Source organism: Mustela lutreola, chromosome 15 (genome assembly GCF_030435805.1).
Source record: "Mustela lutreola isolate mMusLut2 chromosome 15, mMusLut2.pri, whole genome shotgun sequence".
Classification (NCBI taxonomy): Eukaryota; Metazoa; Chordata; class Mammalia; order Carnivora; family Mustelidae; genus Mustela; species Mustela lutreola.
Genome location: NC_081304.1, coordinates 36,880,416 through 36,899,622, shown reverse-complemented (window position 1 = coordinate 36,899,622; position 19,207 = coordinate 36,880,416). Strand labels below are relative to the sequence as shown.

Genomic DNA, 19,207 nt, shown 5'->3' with positions numbered 1-19,207 from the left:
GATCCCAGGGTCCTGGGTTGGAGCCTCACATGTGGCTCCCTGCTCAGCCAGGGAGCCTGCTTTTCCCTCTCCCACTCCCCATTTGTGTTCCCTCTCTCGCTGTCTCTCTCTCCCTCTCTATCCAATAAATAAGTAAAATTCTGGAAAAAAAAAAAGAGAAATGGACAAGTATCCTATGATTCTACTTAATCTAAGGTAGCTAGAAATAGGCAAATTCAAGACAAAAAGTAGTGACCACCAAGGGTTGGGGGAAGGAATGATGGGGACTTATTCTTTAATGGGTATAGAGTCTTTATTAGAGATGATAAAAAAGTTTTAGAAATGGATAATGGTGATAGTTGTACAACATCAAGAGTGAACTTAATGCTACAAACTGTACACTTAAAAGTGGTGAAAGTGGTAAAATTTGGGGATGTGTATTTTATCACAGTTAATGATCTCTGCCTTCATATAGTATTCAAAGGAAAATAAAAGTTCCTCCATAGTCTGCTTCTCTAATTCTGTATCTTATAGTCAACCTTAAATCATTTCTCTAGACAGACAGCTCTGCCCTCAGCTTTTTCTCAAACTGCAGTGTGACTTTGAAAGGCTCTCTGAGGTTCAGCTTAAAAGATGCCTTCACAAAACTCCCTGAGCTATTACCTTCCTTCTGGAAGGAAAAAGATTAATTTGATAGAAAAAGATGAATTTGGTGACAAATTAGAGACGAGAGTTTTCACTGTGCATACTTTCATGCCTTTAAATGTTGTACCAATTTGATAACAAATTAATCTTTTTCTATCAAATTAATGTTTTTCTTTTCATCTCTGTTAGTATTTTGAACTTCTCCCAGCACTTAGCATGTTCTCTCTGACATTAGAGTTAGTCGCCTACAAGCATGTCTTCAACAAGACCGTAAGCTGATTCAGTTCCTCCATGTAGGAGGTACTCAATAAATGTTCGCTGAATTGAATCTAATCTAGCCTTCCCATATTATGGATGCAGAAATTGGAATCTAGAGAAGCCACACAATGACAGGACTGGGACCAGTTTCAAGGTCTTCTGTTTTCTAGTTCAAAAATATTCTCCCTGTGCATGCATGTGTCTTACAGATGTTCATTCTGTGTTGATACCATCTATTATAGAACAAATGTCAGGACCCTGTTTACATTTCTTTTGTTTATTTAAAAAATTACGTTTTATTTGAAATCCTTGTACATGTTAAAATCCTGATATTTTTCTTCTGTTTTCAGCTTCATGTTTCCAGTTGCAGGTGGAATGAGACCCCCTCAAGGTATGTGAAAGCTGAAGTTTTAAACTTTGCACTGTCATGTTTCTGAACTTGGGAATAAAGTGGATAAAAAAGTCTTGTTGCTGCCAAATAGAGTAAAATTTTCCTAGTTTTGAAAAAAAAAATATATATATATATATATATTTGCTATTCTTAAAATTTCTCAAAAATTACCCCAAAATACAAAAAAAAATTTTTTTTTTCTCAAAAATTGTGTAATTGTAGGGGCACCTGGGTGGCTCAGTGGGTTAAAGCCTCTGCCTTCAGCTCAGCTCATGATCCCAGGGTCCTAGGATTGAGCCCCAGATCGGGCTCTCTGCTCAGCAGGGAACCTGCTTCCTCCTCTCTCTCTGCCTGCCTCTCTGCCCACTTGTCATCTCTGTCAAATAAATAAAATCTTTTTTGAAAAAAAATTGTGTAATTCTAGATTGTTAGCCCCATAGGGCAGAAGCTTTGTCTGCCTTATGCTCATCGGTATCTGCAGCTCCCAACATACTGATAGAAGATTATAGGGTTTCTGTGGGTGTTTGTTGAATGACTAAATGAACCCCTTTAATTATTTTATATTACCATGTTTTCTCTATATGAATTTGGTCTTATGTTTGTAAGAAATCATATGTTCTGGTGCAGTATAAATTCTTTTCTTTTTTTTTTAAGATTTTATTTGTTTATTTGACAGAGAGAGAGAGATCACAAGTAGGCAGAGAGAGAGGAGGAGGCAGTCTTCCTGCTGAACAGACAGCCCGATGCGGGGCTCCATCCCAGGACCCTCAGACCATGACCTGAGTCAAAGGCAGAGGCTTTAACCCACTGAGTTACCCAGACTCCCCAGTATAAATTATTTCTTAAGTCTCAGTTTTATTCTTTTCAGTTTCTTTACTGGGTATATCCCTTCTCTCTGTTTCAGACAAGGGCCTACCAGTATCAATTCTAGCTGTATCTTTAGGGCAACTGTAGTAAAGGGGTACAATCTTGATTCATGCAGCTGTGCCACTGGGACATAGCACTGAAGAAAGAATATGTCTGCCTTTCTCTTCTTTCTGCTCACACCCTCTTCGTTGTACCCCGGACACATACCAGTCTGCTTCTAACAACCGTCCCTTCTCACAAAGCCAGTGTTGATTGCTTATGGTAGAATTGCTAGAGAAACAGAGACTCCCAGGTCACCAATAGAATGAAAGATAAAGAGCGGCTCAGTAGCAGGTGGTCAGTGGCTCATACTGACTTTGTCTCCAGTCGGAATCAATGATGGAGGTTGAGTTTCAGGTAAATTTTTCCAAGGGTCAGTTGTATTATTTTCATTGTGCTGACATTGATGCATTATTTAAGCTATCTGTAATTAGATGTGTCCCAGATTTAGAGCGAGTGGTTTGAGAGCTTTTGTTCTTTAGGAGGGTGTTACAGAGTTATTCATTATTGTGGCTCAAGATTTTGCATTTTTGTAAAACTTTCAAGTAAAAATCTTCATATGGAGCAAGAAGAGAGCCCAAAAGCTTGCCTAGTATTTTTTCTTCTGGAATTTGGAATTGCTTTTGATATTTTTTTTCTTTTTACAAAGTATGTTAGCGTGGACTTTTTGATCATTAGAAGCCTTTAAATTATGCATGGATTAACTGAAAGCATATACAAGAAGCTGACAGCAAGAGTAGCCACAAGATCATGAGTAGTAGTTGAACAGGAGACAAGAGAGAGACGAGAGTTTTCACTGTGCATACTTTCATGCCTTTAGATGTTGTATCAGATGCCTGAGTTACCCACTGAAAAATTAAATAAAACTAATCCAGATGAACAAAGCTTTAGGTGCAAAGGGGCAAGAGGGAAAACATGTAAGTTCCATGAGGGTAAGGACCTGGTTTGTCCTAGAATGGTGCCTGATGAGGATTCGGCCCTCAAATCTTTGATTAAGTGATTGAATGAATAAGTGAATGCTACTTCTAATGTACTTGTAAATATGGATGTTCATGCTTATGAGATTAAATTGTGTTTAAATAACCTTTAAGGTTCCTAGAACTCACAAGGTAAAGCAGTATACTTTACTGGACTTTTAATTTTTTAAAATTAAAATTTGATTAAAAGCTCCTTGTAGTAGAACAAACATAAATGTAACAAAGTCATAGTCTCAGGGTCCTGGGATTGAGCCCCTCATCAGGCTCTCTGCTCAGGGGGGAGCCTTCTTCCTTCTCTTTCTCTGCTTGTCTTTCTGCCTACCTGTGATATCTCTCTCTCTCTCTCTCTCTTAAATAAATAAATAAAATCTTAAAAAAAAAAAAGAAGAAGAAGAAACCAGCCTTGGAAGTTACACATACTCATTTAACTATATCCTGTTGGTTGTACTGGTCAGCCCTATTCAGTATGGGAGGAATGACAAGGGAATGAGTACCAAAACGCAGAAATTGCTGGGGTCCTTCCTGAAGGCCAAATACCACAATTAGGCCATCCTGTCCATTTTTTAAGTATGCACAAAAATTCTGTAAAAAGGTTATTATCTTCACTTTACAGATGAAGTTTTACAACTTGCCCAAGATTGCATAGCTAAGTAAATGATGGAACTGGAGTTTGTACTCAAGTCTGTCTCACGCCACAGCCTGTGCTTTTTCCACTAAATTGTGCTACCTCCCAAGTAACAAGTCTTTCATGTACTTACAGTTTTAAGAAAATAAACTTTAAGATACATTAACTTTATTGGCACCTGGGTGGCTCAGTTGTTTAAGCATCTGATTCTTGATTACAGCTCAGGTTGTGATCTTGGGCTCATTTTATCAAGCTCCATGTTGGGCTTTGCCCTGTGTGTGGAGCCCACTCTGCCCCTGCCAAGAGCATGTGCATGTGTACACTCTTCCTCAAAAAAAAAAAAAAAAAAAAAAAAAAAAAAAGTTTTTAAGTAAAAAATAAATACATTGGGGCGCCAGGGTGGGTCAGTGGGTTAAGACCTCTGCCTTCAGCTCAGGTCATGATCCCAGGGTCCTGGGATGGAGCCCTGCGTCAGGCTCTCTGCTCAGCAGAGAGCCTGCTTCCTCCTCTCATTCTGCCTGCCTCTTCTGCCTACTTGTGATCTCTGTCTGTCAAATAAATAAATAAAATCTTAAATAAATAAATAGATAGATAAATTGACTTTAATGACACCTTTGTTTTTCAGCAGGACTGATGCCGATGCAGCAGCAAGGATTTCCTATGGTCTCTGTCATGCAGCCTAATATGCAAGGCATGATAGGAATGAATTATAGTTCTCAAATGTCCCAAGGACCAATTGCCATGCAGGTACTTGCCTCTTTAACCAATTGTTTACAAAGTTATTATTCGTTGTTTTGTGTTACATACTAATTACATGCTAGGAGCTTAATGTTCTATTTGGAAATAAATGTCTGCATCTCAGGTGGCTTCCTTCAAAATAAAATAAAGATATGTTCATAGGAGTTGGGGGAGAAAACAAGATAAGTCATGTAAGGAAAATCTGGTGCCTACTTTATTTAATTACTGGCTTAGAAGAATTTTAGAATGACATCTTAGAAAGTTCAGGGACCTCATGCCATGAAGAAGTATTGTTAGAAATAACATTGTTCTCATGAAAAGGAGCAGTGTCATTGTTTGGAAGACTTAGAGCCTTCTTTATATTGAATTATTTAATCCTCATAATTTTTTAAAGAGGTGGCATCTCCATTTTTCTGAGAAGGAATCTACAGGTTTGTGAAGTTGCTCACAGAGCATCAGAAGCCAGAATTTGAACCTAAACAGAGTAAGTCTGTTTTATACAAATTCTACATTGAATTCGCTCTCAATTGAATAGTTTAAAGCAGTGGAGTGATATAGTCAGATTTGTATTTCAGAAAGGTCATCCTGACTACGGACTAGAGAAGGATTGGAGGGAGAGAGGAGGGCAAAAGTAGATAGAAGGAGAATTATTAGAGGGCTGATGAGTGAGAGCAGGTGAGATGTTGACTGATTAAAGCAAATAATGTTACATTTTGCTTTTAGAATTGGTGAATGAAATTAATAATATCAGGATTTAGTAAGCACTAAGATAAGATGGGCTTCTTCCATTTTGGATCTCTCTTTGTAAATTATCTTCTCTAGCTACGATATCCATTTAAACCAAGTAGCCAAATAAACTGAATCCAGGAGTCAGGTCTTTGAATGGCTGAATCCAAAGTGTTACAGTATTTTTTTTTTTAATAAACATATTGGGGGCACCTTGGTGTCACAGTTGGTTAAGTGTCCAACTCGGTTTCTGCTGAGGTTGTGATCTCAGAGTCATGGAATCAAGCCCTGTATTGAGCTCCATGCTCAACATGGAGTGTGCTTAAGATTCTTTCTCCCCCTCTGCCCCACCCCCTGCACTGGCTCTTTAGAATAAATGAATAAGTCCTTAAAATAAATGTATTCCTTCACAAATAAGCCAGAACCAAAAAAGTTTACTTACTCTTAATAAGTATTATAATGGCCTATATTTTGTTTTTGCCAATTATTTAAAATTTTCTATGACTGTGTTTAATTATGTATACAGTATATTAGTACAGTAACACATTGTATTTGCAAAAATGCATATAATTTATAAATAAGTAATAGTCAGCATTTATGATCAGAATTTAAGTTGAAACTATTGTCGTGTTGAAGTTATATAAGCAAATAAAGCTTTTGTTCTGTATGTAAAGATTGGAGAGAACTTCTGGAATCATTCTTCATTCCTCTCCAGTAAAAGAAATGGGACTAAATTGAGCTTTTGTAGGTTTTAAATCCATGTTACTCAGCTTTTACTAGGTTATGTTACATAAACAGCAATCCCAAAATCTCTGCCTTAAGAAAACAGTTTATTGGGATGCCTGGATGGCTCAGTTGGTTGGGCCGCTGCCTTTGGCTTGGGTCGTGATCCCAGGGTCCTGGGATCGAGTCCCGCATCGAGCTCCTTGCTCGGCAGGGAGCCTGCTTCTCTCGCTGCCTCTGCCTGCCTCTCTGCCTGCTTGTGTGTACTCTCTCTCTCTCTGTCTCTGGCAAATTTAAAAAAAAAATCTTTAAAAAAAAAAAAGGAAAGAAAACAGTTTATTTTTCATTTGTGATGGGTGTCCTTTGTGGTCTGGCTGTGACTCCAATCCATGTTCTCTTTATCCTGAGACCCTGAGATCCTAGGATATCCCAGATCCCTGACATAGGAAAAGAGATGGCCAGACCCTGTTACAATGTTTAGAGCTTCCTCTCAGAAGTGGCATTTATTAGTTACTTCTACTCACCTAAGTAATGTGTCCAAAACAAACAGCAGTAGGGGAAGAATATACCAGGAAGAATATACTAGGGATGTATATCTTAAAGACACAAAAGAGCTGGAAAGAATCTACCGTAGAATGCAGTGTTGTTGTTTATTGAAGTATAGTTAACACACAGTGTTATATTAGTTTTAGGTGTGCAATATAGTGTTTAACCAATTGTATACATTACCCAGTCCTTACCAAGATAACTGTACTCTTTCCTTTTTTTTTTTTTTTTTAAAGATTTTATTTATTATTTGAGAGAGCACATGCAGGTAGGCAGAGCAGCAGGTAGAGGGAGGGGGAGGAAGCAGGCTCCCTGCTGAGCAGGGAGCCCTATTCCGGCTGGATCCCAGAATGTAGGGATCATGACCTGAGCTTGATGACTGAGCCACCCAATTGCCCTGATAAGTATACTCTTGGTCCCCTTTTTTTTCATCCACCTCCATCTGCACATGCTAGATCTCTTAAGAGTCTGTTTTTCGGTTTTTCTATCTCTTTCTCTCTCTCTCTTTTTTTTTTTTTTCAGTTGTTCCCTTATTTCGTTTCTTAAATTCCACATATGGGTGAAATCATACAGTATTTGTCTTTCTCTGAGTGACTTATTTCACTTAGCATTGTACTTATACATTATATATATTAATAAGTATAATTATAAGTATAATGAGTATTATATGTACTTATACATTATACTCTCTAGGGTCCATCTGTGTCATGGCAGATGGCAAGATCTCATTCTTTTTTATGGCTGAGTCATATTCCATTATGTGTGTGTAGGGGTGTGTGTGTATATATATGGAGTACATTCATCTTTGGATAGACACTTGGTTTGCTGCCATATCTTGGCTATTATAAATAATGCAGCAATAAACATAGGGGTGCATAGTGTTTTTATTTTCCTTTTTTTGTTGTTAAAGATTTTATTTATTTATTTGAGAGACACCGCGAGAGAGACAACATGGGCACAAGTTGGGGGCCGAGGGAGAGGGAGAAGCAGACTCCCTGCTGAGCAGGGGGCCTGATGCGGATCTTGATCTCAGGACCCCAGGATGCTGACCTGAGCCAAAGGCAGACACTTAACTGACTGAACCACCCAGGTGCCCCATGTTTTCATTTTCTTTGGGTAAATACCGAGTAGTGGAATTCTACATAATGGAATTCTATTTTTAATTTTTTGAGGAACCTCTATACTGTTTTCCACAGTAACTGTAGCAATTTTAATTCCACCAAAAATGCATGGGGGTTCCTTTTTCTCTACATCCTCACCAACACTTGTTATTTCTGAGTTTTTGATTTTAGTCATTCTGACCAGTGTGAGGTGATATCATTGTAATAATTGATTTCCATTTCTCTGATGATGAGTGATGTTGAGCATCTTTTCATGTGTCATTAGCCATCTGATGTCTTCCTTGAAAAAATGTCTATTCAGGTCCCATTTTTAATCGCCTTGTTTGTGCTTTGCTGTTGCATTATATATACTGAATAGATACTGAATTATTTTGGATATTAACCCCTTGTCAGATATTATTTGCAAATATGTTCTCCCATTCAGTAGGTTGCCTTTTCATTTTGTTGATGATTTCCTTTGCTGTACAGGAGCTTTTTATTTTGGTGTAGTCCCAATAGTTTAATTTTGCTTTTGCTTCCCTTGTCTGAGGCGACATATCTAGAAAAATATTTCTATGGCCAGTGTCAAATTACAACCTGTGTTTTCTTCTGGGAGTTTTATAATTTCAGGTCTCACATTTAGGTCTTTAATCCATTTTGAGTTTATTTTTGTGTAAGGTGTGAGAAAGTGGCCCAGTTTCATTATTTTGCATGTAGTTGTCCAGTTATCCTAGCACCGTTAGTTAAAGAGGCTGTTTTCTCCCCCATTGTATGTTCTTGTCTTTTTATTGTAGGTTAATTGACCATATTTGCATGGATTTATTTCTAGGCTCTCTGTCCTGTTCCATTGATCTAGTTTTGTGCCAGTACCATATTATTATTATTGTTGCTGCTGTTGTTGTTTTAGATTTTTATTTATTTACTTATTAAAGAGAAAGAGAGCATGAGCAGGGGGAGGGGCAGAGGAAGAGGAAGAAGCAGACTCCCCACTGATCTGGGAGCCCAATGCCAGGCTCAATCCCAGGACCCTGAGATCATGACCTGAGCAGAAGGCAAACATTAAACCCACTGAGCCACCCAGATGCCCCAGTACCATATTGTTTTGATTACTACAACTTTGTAGTATATCTTGAAATCTGGGGTTGTATACCACCAGCTTTCTGAAGATTGCTTTGGCTATTCAAGCTCTTTTGTGGTTCCATACAAATTTTAGTATTATTTGTTCTAGTTCTGTGAAAAATGTTGTTGGTATTTTGATAGGGATTACATTGAATGTGTAGGTTGCTTTGGGTAGTATGAGTATTTTAACAATATTCTTCCAGTCCGTGAGCTGTCTTTCCATTTGTTTGTGTCATCTTCAGTCCCCTTCATCAATATCTTATAGTTTTCAGAGTATAGGTCTTCTGACTCCATCGTTCAGTTTATTCCTAGGTATTCTATGACTTTTGGTGTAATTATAAATGGGATTGTTTTCTTAATCTCTGTTTCTGCTACTTCCATTACTAGTGTATAGAAATGCAACAGAGTTCTGTATATTAATTTTGTATCCTGAAACTTTACTGATTCATTTGTCAATTCTGACAGTCTTTTGATAGAATCTTTAGGGTTTTCTATTTATAGTATCATGTCATCTGCAAATACAGACAGTTTTACTTCTTCCTTATCATTTAGGATGCTTTTTATTTCTTTTTCTTGTCTGATGGCTGTGTCTGAGACTTACAGTACATGGAATGTTGAAATGTTGAAAAAAGTGGTGAGAATGGATGTCCTTGTCTTGTTCCTAGTGTTAGAGGAAAAGTTCTCAGTTTTTCACTATTGAGTATGTTAGTTGTGGGTTTTTTATATATGGATTTTACTGTATTGAGGTATGTTCCCTCTAAACCCATTTTGTTGAGTTTTTAATCATGAATGGATATTGTATTTTGTCAAATGATTTGTCCACATCCACCGAAATTATTACACAGTCCTTTCTCTTGTTAATGTGATTTATCAATGCTGATTGCAAATATTGAGCCACCCACTCTTGCATCCCTGAAATAAATCCCACTTGACCATGGTGAATGATTTTTTTAATGTATAGTAGGATTTGATTTGCTAATATTTTGTTGAGGATTTTTTATGTCTATGTATCTCGGAGATTTTGGCCTATAGTTTTCTTTTTTTGTAGTGTCTGTCTAGTTTTGGTATCAGGGTATGATGGCCTTGTGGAATGAATTTGGAAGCTTTTACTCCTGCTCTGTTTTTTGAGAAGACTAGGCATTAACTTTTCCTTAAATGTTTGGTAAAATTCATCTGTGAAAGCATCTGGTCCTGGACTTTTGTTTTGGGGGAATTTTCTTGATTATTGATTCAATTTCATTGCTAGTAATCATTGTGTATAAATTTTCTGTTTCTTCTTCATTCAGTTTTAGAATGTTACATATTCCTGGGAATTTATCCATTTCTTCTAGGTTGTCCAATTTGTTGGTATATAATTTTTCATTGTATTCTCTTAGAATCATTTGTTTTTCTGTGGTATTTGTTGTTATTTCTCCTTATTCATTTCTGGTTTTATTTATTTGAGTCTTTTTTTCTTGACGCATCTGGCTAAAGGTTTATCAATTTTGTTTTTCTTTACAAAGAACCAACTCCTTGTGTCATTGGGCTTTTTTTTCCCCCAAGTTCCTTCAGGTGTAAGATTAGGTTCTTTATTTGAGATTTTTCTGAGATAGGACTGTATTGCTGTAATCTTCCCTCTTAGAACAACTTTTGCTGCATCTCAAAGATTTTGGACATTGTGGGGGTGCCTGGGTGGCTCAGTGGGTTAAAGCCTCTGCCTTCAGCTCAGGTCATGGTCTCAGGGTCCTGGGATCGAGCCCCACATCAGGCTCTCTGCTCAGCGGGGAGTCTGCTTCCTCCTCTCTCTCTCTCTGCCTGCCTCTCTGCCTACTTGTGATCTGTCAAATAAATAAAATTGTTTTAAAAAATAATTTAAAAATTAAATAAATAAATAAAGATTTTGGACATTGCGTTTTCATTTTCATTTGGCTCCATGTATTTTGAGTTTTCCTCTTTGATTTCTTGGTTGACCCATTTATTGTTTAATATCATGTTATTTGTGTTCTTTCCAGATATTTTCTTATGGCTGATTTCTAGTGTCATACTGTTATGGTTGAAAAAAATGCATTATACGATTTCAGTTTTCTTTAATTTGTTGAGACTTGTGGACTAAGATGTCATCCATCCTGGAAAATGTTGCATGTGCACTTGAAAAGAATGTGTAGTCCACGGTTTTGGGATGGAATGGTCTGAATATATCTGTTAGGTCCATCTTGTCTAATGTGTCATTCAAATATCTCTCCATTGATGTAAGTGGAGTGTTAAAGTCTTACTATTACTGTATTACTGCAGTTTTTCTCTTTATGTCTGTTCATGTTTGTTTTATGTATGTATCCTATGTTGGGTGTATAGATACTGTTAATGTTTATATCCTCTTGTCCTTTTGTCCCTTGTTAGAGTCGGTTTTAATGTCTGTTTTGTCTGATGTAAGTATTGCTACCCTGGCTTTCTTTTCACTTCCATCCGCATGGTAACTGTTTTTATATCCCTTACTGTAAACTTTTTTTTTTTTTAAGATTTTATTTATTTATTTGACAGAGAGAGAGAGATCACAAGCAGAGAGAGAGGGGGAAGCTGCTGAGCAGAGAGCCCAATACGGGGCTTAGTCCCAGGACCCTGAGATCACAACCTGAGCTGAAGGCAGTGGCTTAACCCTCTGAGCCACCCAAGCACCTCTCTGTTATTACTTTCAATCTGCATGTGTCTTTAGCTCCAAAGAGAGTCTTTTGTAGGCAGCATATAGGTTGTGGGTCTTGTTTTTAATCCATTCAGTCACCCTATGTCTTCTGGTTTGAACATTTAGTCTATTTACATTTAATTATGGGGGCGCCTGGGTGGCTTAGTGGGTTAAAGCCTCTGCCTTCGGCTCAGGTCATGATCCCAGAGTCCTGGGATCGAGCCCCACATCAGGCTCTCCGCTGCTTGGGGAGCCTCCTTTCTTCTCTCTCTCTCTGCCTGCCTCTCTGCCTACTTGTGATCTCTGTCTGTCAAATAGAGGCAGAGAGAGAGGAAGGGAAGCAGGCTCCCTGCTGAGCAGAGAGCCTCATTCGGGGCTTGATCCCAGGACCCTGGGACCATGACCTGAGCCGATGGCAGAGGCTTTAACCCACTGAGTCACGCAGGTGCCCTGATAATCGTGTTCTTATTGCTATTTTCTTACTTCTTTATGGTTGTTTTGTCATTTTTTTTTTGTTGTTCCTTCTTGTCTTGCTGTCTTTCCTTGTGGTTTGATGGCTTCCTTTAGTATTATGTTTGAATTCCTCTCTCTTTATTTTTTTGTATCTATTACAGGTTTTTTATTTGTAATTACCATTAGGTTCATATATAATATCTTATGCCTGTAGCAGTCTATTAAGTTGAACTTAATTTGTATTAAGAATTATTTGTATTAAGTTGATAGTCACTTAAGTTTGAACTCATTCTAATAGCACTAAATTTTTACTTCCTGCTCCCATATTTTATGTATATGATGTCATACTTTACATCCTTCTATTTTGCAAATCCCTTGGCTAATTTTTATAGATATAATCGGTTTTACTGCTTTTGTGCTTTAACCTCCATGCTGGTTTTATAAGTAACTAATCAACTACTTTTAATATATGTTTGCATTTTACCTGTGAGATTTTTTCCTTTCATCATTTTCTTATTCCTGATTGTGGCCTTTACTTGCCAAAGAATTCCCTTTAACATTTCTTATAAGGCTGGTTTAGTGATGAACTCCTTTAACTTTTGTACATTTGGGAAATTCTTTATCTCTCCTATTATGAATGATAACCTTACAGGGTAGAGTATTGTTGGCAGGATTTTTCCTTTTAGCACTTTGAATATATCATGCCACTGCCTTCTGGCCTGTAGTGTCTCCTGAAAAGTCAGCTGATACATTGTATCAGCTGTCCCTTGTACAAGGAAAATCCCATAAAGCTATCAGCTGGCTTTTCTTTTTTCTTGCTGCTTTTAGTATTCTCTCTTTATCACCACTTCTTATTTATTGTATGTCTTGATATGGACTTCCTTGGGTTTATCTTGTTGGGGGCTCTCTGATTCCTGGATCTGGATGTCTTTTTCCTTCCCCAGATTAGGAAGTTTTCAGCTATCATTTCTTCAAATAAGTTTTCTGCCTCCTTCTCTCTATCTTCTTCTGGGATCCCTATAAAATGAATATTGTTATGCTTGATGCTATTGCATAGTTATCTTAACCTGTTCTCATTTATTATTATTCTTTTTGTTGTTGTTGCTGTTCAGGTTGGTTGCCTTTCATTAAGCTGGCTTCCAGATTGCTGATCCATTCTTCTGCTTCCTCTAATCTGTTGTTGATTACACCTAGTGTATTTTTAAATTTTAGTTATTGAATTCTTTAGCCTTGACTGGTTCTTTTTAATATTTGCTCTTTGTTGATGGTCTCACTGAGATTCTCCACTGTTTTCTCAAGTCCAGTGAGTATCTTTGTGACCATTACTGACCATGTCTGAACTCTTTATCAGGCATATGGCTTATCTCCATTTCATTTAGCTCCCCTCCTACACTTTCTGATGTGGGCTTCTCTCTGTAATTAGCTGTGGAAGGTCTATTCTGCCAGTCTTCAGGTTGTTTTCAGAGTTAGTCACATAGATGTAATTCCTTTCTCAATGTGTCCATGGGAGGAAGTGAGTTCAGGATCCTCCTACTCTGCCATCTTCCCCAAACTACCCTCCTTCTGTTTTTTTGTTGTTGTTGTTTTTGCTTTTGTTCTCTTAAGTAGGCTGTACACCCAACATGGAGCTTGAACTCATGACCTGAGATCAAGAGTTGCATGCTCTAGCTCTACCAATTGAGCCAGCCAGGTGCCCCTGTTTTTTTGGTAATAGCTGCTTTAATGGGTGTGAGGTAGTGTCTCATTGTAGTTTTGATTTGCATTTCTCCAAAATATGATGTTGAGTATCTTCTCATGTGGTTATTGGCCATTTATACATCTTTTTTAGAGAAATGTTTATTGAGGTCTGTTGTCAATTTTTGAATTGAGTTTTTTGTTGTTGAATTGTAAGAGTTCTCTATATATTTTAGATTTTAATCCCTTATCAGATGTGTGATTTGCAAATATTGTCTTCCATTCTGTGGGCTCCTTTTTCTCTGTGGATAGTGTTTCTTGATGTACAAATATTTAAGGTTTTCATGGAGTCAAGTTGTTTATTATTATTGTTTTTTAATGTTAGTCAGAATTTACCAGCAAAGCCATCAGGTCCAGGACTTTTCTTGTTGGGTGATTTTGATTACTCATTAAATCTCTGTGGCTATATGATAAGCCTTCTCAAAATTATTTTAGCTATTCTAGTTCTTTTATCTTTCCATTCATTTTTAGGATAATGTTGTCTGTATCTATGAAAAGTCTTCTTGGAGTTTTGATAGGAATTATGGTAAATCTTTTTTATTAGTTTGGGGGAGATTGACATCTTTAATATGTGGATTCTTGCATTATATGAGCAGTATATTGTCTATTTACTTAGGTCTTTGATTTCTGTCATCAGCATTGTATAGTTTTCACCATATAAATTCTTTAAATGTTTTGTTAGATTTACATCTAGGCATTTCATTCTTTTGAGTAATTATAAATGGCATTGTGTCTGTATTTCGGTGTCCTATTCATTGCTAATATATAGAAATGATTGATTTGGGTATGTTCGTTTTGTAAAAATTATAGGATTTTTTTTTGTAGATTCCTCAGGGTTTTCTATGAGATAGTCATATCCTTTTATCAAATTTTAACATACCATATTTGTCTTATATTTTTTTAAAGAATTGAACAAAACAGTTATAATTCCATTCTTCTACTTCCCCAGAGATGGTTATCACTATCAAAAATTCAATGCGTGGGGTCGCCTGGGTGGCTCAGTGGGTTGGGACCTCTGCCTTCGGCTCAGGTCAGCATCCCAGGGTGCTGGGATCGGGCCCTGCGTTGGGCTCTCTGCTCAACGGGAAGCCTGCTTCCCTTCCTCTCTCTCTGCCTGCCTCTCTGCCTAGTTGTGGTTTCTGTCTGTCAAATAAAAAAACCTTAAAAAAAAAATTTCAGTGCTTATTGTTTTCGTTTGTATTCTTATACTTCTACTATTTTACATGTTTGAATATTCATGAACATTATATATTTTCTAGATTGTGTGCCCTTCTGCATTTGATTTTTTTAATTGGACATTGTTTCTCCCCTAGACTTATCCCTGTTACAAAGTGAAGCCAAGTTTGTTCATATAGCTGCTGTGTAGTATTCCAATGCATGAGTATATATACTTCGGTTGATGGACATTTAAGTTGCTTCCAATTTTTTGCTGTTTGTTCTAGTTTTATTGATTTCTGAGAGTTCATTGTATATTCTGGGTTCTTGCCTTTGTGGTTATTTGTGTTGCCACTATCGCCTCCTATACTTTGGTTTGTCTTTTAATTTTGGTGGTAGCGTCCTGTGTTGTAAAAGTTAAGACAGATGGATAAATCATTTCTTTTATGGTTTTGAGTTTTATGTCTCATTAGATATAGTCCTACTCTGAGATCGCAAGATTTTTCTCCTGTATTTTCTTATTAAACCTATCTGAAGTTGATCTTTGGTATCAGTATGAGTCTAAAGTTCTAATTTTATTATTTTCCATTTGAGTAGACAGTTGTCTTCAAATCACTTATCAGTAGCCCATTCTTTACTCATTGATTTCTAAGATTACTCCTACACTATCCAATTTCTTTATATGCTTTGGGTTAGTTTATGAGCCCTTCTATTTATCCCACTGGTATCTCTGTCTATCCCTGCATCAGTAACTATCTTAGTGTCCTAATTTTTCTAGCCCAAGATAAGCCTTAATAACTGCTTGTGTGGATCTTCTTTTAAAGAATTTTAGCTATTCATATTTCTTTCCTTTGAAGTATGAATTTTTAAGATAATCTTGTGAAATTCCACATAAAATCTGTTGGGATTTTGATTGAAAGTGCTATTTTTACTTTTTTAGTCTGTCCTGTCTCTCCAGTTACTCAAGTCTTCAGTAGCCTTCAGTATTCTGCATCTGTGAGTGAACTTCTTTATCTTTAGTGTTTTTAGCAGTTTTTTGGATACATCTCAGATTTCTGAGTTATTTCTTTTGTCATGTGATCCACCCAGTATATAACTAAAGTTTAGTATTTTTTGACCTTTTGGTATATCTAGATTTCAAAAGAATGAATTAAGAAACTGTATAAATGTATAAAGTAACTTTTCAGTAGTAGGAGAAAGACAAAATATCATTCAGCAAGCTTGAATCTTCTTGAAGAACAGAATTTTGTAAATAGGAAGGCAATGTGCAAGAAAATGCCTTGTTTCATTCTTTATTATTTTTGTGGAATGTCTGATCTTTTGACCTATATGAGTTGAGTAGGGTTTTGGGAGGGGGGGTTGCATTTTATGTGCTTGAGTAAACTAAGTCAATTTTTTTAAAGATAGTTTTATTTATTTATTTGACAGACAGAGATCACAAATAGGCAGAGAGGCAGACAGAGGGAGAAGGAGGGAAGCAGGCTCCCAGCTGAGCAGAGAGCCTGATGTAGGGCTTGATCCCAGGACCCTGGGATCGTGACCTGAGCTGAAAGCAGAGGCTTTAGCCACTGAGCCACCCAGGTGCCCCAAACTAAGTCAATTTAAAAAGGAACTTAATTCCTCATTGCAAGAAAGAAATGATGAGGGATGCCTGCATGGCTGTCTTCAGCTCAGGTCATGATCTCAGGGTCCTGGGATCAAGCCCCACATCAGGCTCTCTGCTTCGCAGGGAGCCTGCTGCCCGCCCCACTCTCTCTCTGCCTGCCTTTCTGCCTCCTTGTGATCTCTGTCTGTCAAATAAATAAATAAAATCTTTAAAAAAAAAAAAAAGAGAGAAATGGTGGTTATGTGACATGATGGAGGTGTTAATACTGCAGTGGTAATTATTTTGCAGTATATAAGTGTATCACATCAACAGGTTGCATACCTTAAAATTACACAGTGTTACGTCAGCTACATCCCAGTAAAGCTGGAAAAAATAGGAAATTGATTTAGTTATTATACTTAAGTAGATCTGGAAAAAATAAATAAATGTAATCCTAGGACTACAGTGCTAATTTTTAGCAGCAAGAGAACCACACCGTGACTAAAAGTAAGTATACATTGCCACCCTCACCCAAAATTTAGAATAGACAGTGTTAGAATTCCAATATGAATTATTTGTAACTCCCGTTGTAAGGTCCTAAAACCATTCATAAGCCTTCCAAGCTGCTACTCTTCATTGAGCAATTATATGACTGATCATATGAATAAACACACAACAAAACACATTATAATTGTTTTTAAGTCTGAATCTGTGGTAGCTGGTAATTGGAGAGGCAGCATGGCCTAATGGTGGAGAACATGGACTTTGGAACCAGACATTTCCTTGTTCTAATACTGGCTCTGCCACTTACCCACAATAAATAAAGTAGTTAACTATTTTGTACTTCAATTTCCTCATTTATAAAATGAGAATAATAGTAGCACCTTCCGCCTCATTTTGTTACAAGAATTAAGTCTATTAATATAATATGTAAAGCCCTTAGAAAAGTCCCTGGGACATATGAGGAGCTTCATAAGTGTTAATATTAAGGTATTCTTGTTGATTGTTATCAGAAATATCTCTAATTCTAAGGATCTTACATATATTGAGAATAGTGTATGTAAGTGCCTACTTATATAGCTGGCATATGGCATCAACACAATAAAATGATACATATATTATAACTATGAAGTGTTCATTTTTCTTATTTAGTTGCTTTGACTCTGTTTTTGCCTGCAGAATCCTACTTTGTTCCAGAAAAAAAAATGGGGTCATCATTGTTTTTGAGAGTGTATTACTTTATCAGTATAATTATACTTCGTCAGTATAGTTTTTAATAATTATAATAACGGCTATTTACTCATATATGCTACACAGTGTTCTAGGTGCTTTACCCACATTATATTATTTCTAGGCCTTAAAACAATCCCCTACTGTTTCAATGAGGTGCACTTTTTTCAAAGTTCAGAATGAGGGGATATTTTTGATAATTTCTAAAAGGAGTACTTTGAGGAAAACCCTAACATGATTTCTTCAACAAAAAAACAAGATCTTAAATGTTGATCTAAAATCAAGATCTTAGTGTTGTTTAAAAAAAAAAAAAAAAAAAAAACCCAGGCAGCTCAGTTGGTTAAGCGACTGCCTTTGGCTCAGGTCATGATCCTGGAGTTCCAGGATTGAGTCGCCCATCGGGCTTCCTGCTTGGTGGGGAGTCTGCTTCTCCCTCTGACCCTCCCCCTCTCATTATCTCTCTCTCTCTTCTCTCATTCTCTCTCAAATAAATAAATAAAATCTTTTAAGAAAAAAAAACATTAAAAATGGGGCACCCAGCTGGCTCAGTCAGCAGAGCATGTGACTTTTGATCTCAGGGTTGAGTTCAAGCCTCTTGGGTGTAGAGATTACTTAAAAGTAAAGAATCGGGGCACCTGGGTGGCTCAGTGGGTTAAAGCTGCTGCCTTCAGCTCAGGTCATGATCTCAGGGTCCTGGGATCGAGTCCCGCATCGGGCTCTCTGCTCAGCAGGGAGCCTGCTTCCTCCTCTCTCTCTCTCTCTCTGCCTGCCTCTCTGCCTACTTGTGATCTCTCTCTGTCAAATAAATAAATAAAATCTTTACTTTTATTTTATTTTATTTTATTTTATTTTTTTAAAGAATCTCTGGGGCGCCTGGGTGGCTCAGTCGTTAAGCATCTGCCTTCGGCTCAGGTCATGATCCCAAAGTCCTGGGATGGAGCCCCGCATTGGGCTCCCTGCTTGGCAGGAAGCCTGCTTCTACCTCTCCCAGTTCCTCTGCTCATGTTCCTACTCTCATTATATCTCTCTCTGTCAAATAAACAAATAAAATCTTTTTTTAAAAAAAAGTAAAGATAAAAATCTGACTATATTAATTCCCATAGTGTGAAAATAATCTTAACCTTAAAGTAATTTAAATTTTGGTAGTTTACATTAACCAAGTTTGTGTAAGTCGGGGAGTTAACCATTATTACAAACACATCCTTCATCCACTATAACTGAAAGTAACCATCCTCAAATTAACAGACTGGGCAATTTGGGTGACTAAAGTAGTTAGATGCATGTATTTTGGTTTTTGAAGGAAGAGAGGATAAAAGGTTTAGAAGAAGCAAGGAGGAATATTTCCCTTAGTTACAGGAAATGTGGAAGAGAAGCAGTAGTCTCCAAAGGAGAACGCTTCCAGAGACAGCCAGGTTTCCATTAGGGAAGAGAAGGGAAGCCTGTCGGAGAAGGCTGAGAAGTAGAATTTCCACTCAGTGTAAAATAAGCCATTTTCATCATTATCAGTGTCTTCATAATCATTATTAACATTAGATTTTGTGACTAGCTATTGTGTAATACTATTCTTACTACTGAATGCTTGAATAAACTTTATACTGTGGTATTGCTATATCACTTATTGCTGATTGAATATATTTTGTTTTCTGTGGAAGTTTGACTAT

At 37.1% G+C, this 19,207-nt stretch overlaps 1 protein-coding gene across 14 annotated transcripts in view; it reads left to right on the top strand.

Annotated features, from left to right (window-relative positions):
* The window catches only part of SYNRG (synergin gamma), an 85,793-nt gene that overhangs the window by 6,914 nt on the left and 59,672 nt on the right, over positions 1 to 19,207 (top strand). For 11 of the 14 annotated variants that reach the window (XM_059149723.1, XM_059149722.1, XM_059149717.1 and 8 more), the window contains exons 2-3: positions 1,233 to 1,273; positions 4,407 to 4,528. In XM_059149723.1, the coding sequence (XP_059005706.1) occupies positions 1,233 to 1,273; positions 4,407 to 4,528 (163 nt within the window). The remainder of the gene's footprint in view (positions 1 to 1,232; positions 1,274 to 4,406; positions 4,529 to 19,207) is intronic. The other 3 variants (XM_059149718.1, XM_059149727.1, XM_059149721.1) reach the window with 1 other exon arrangement.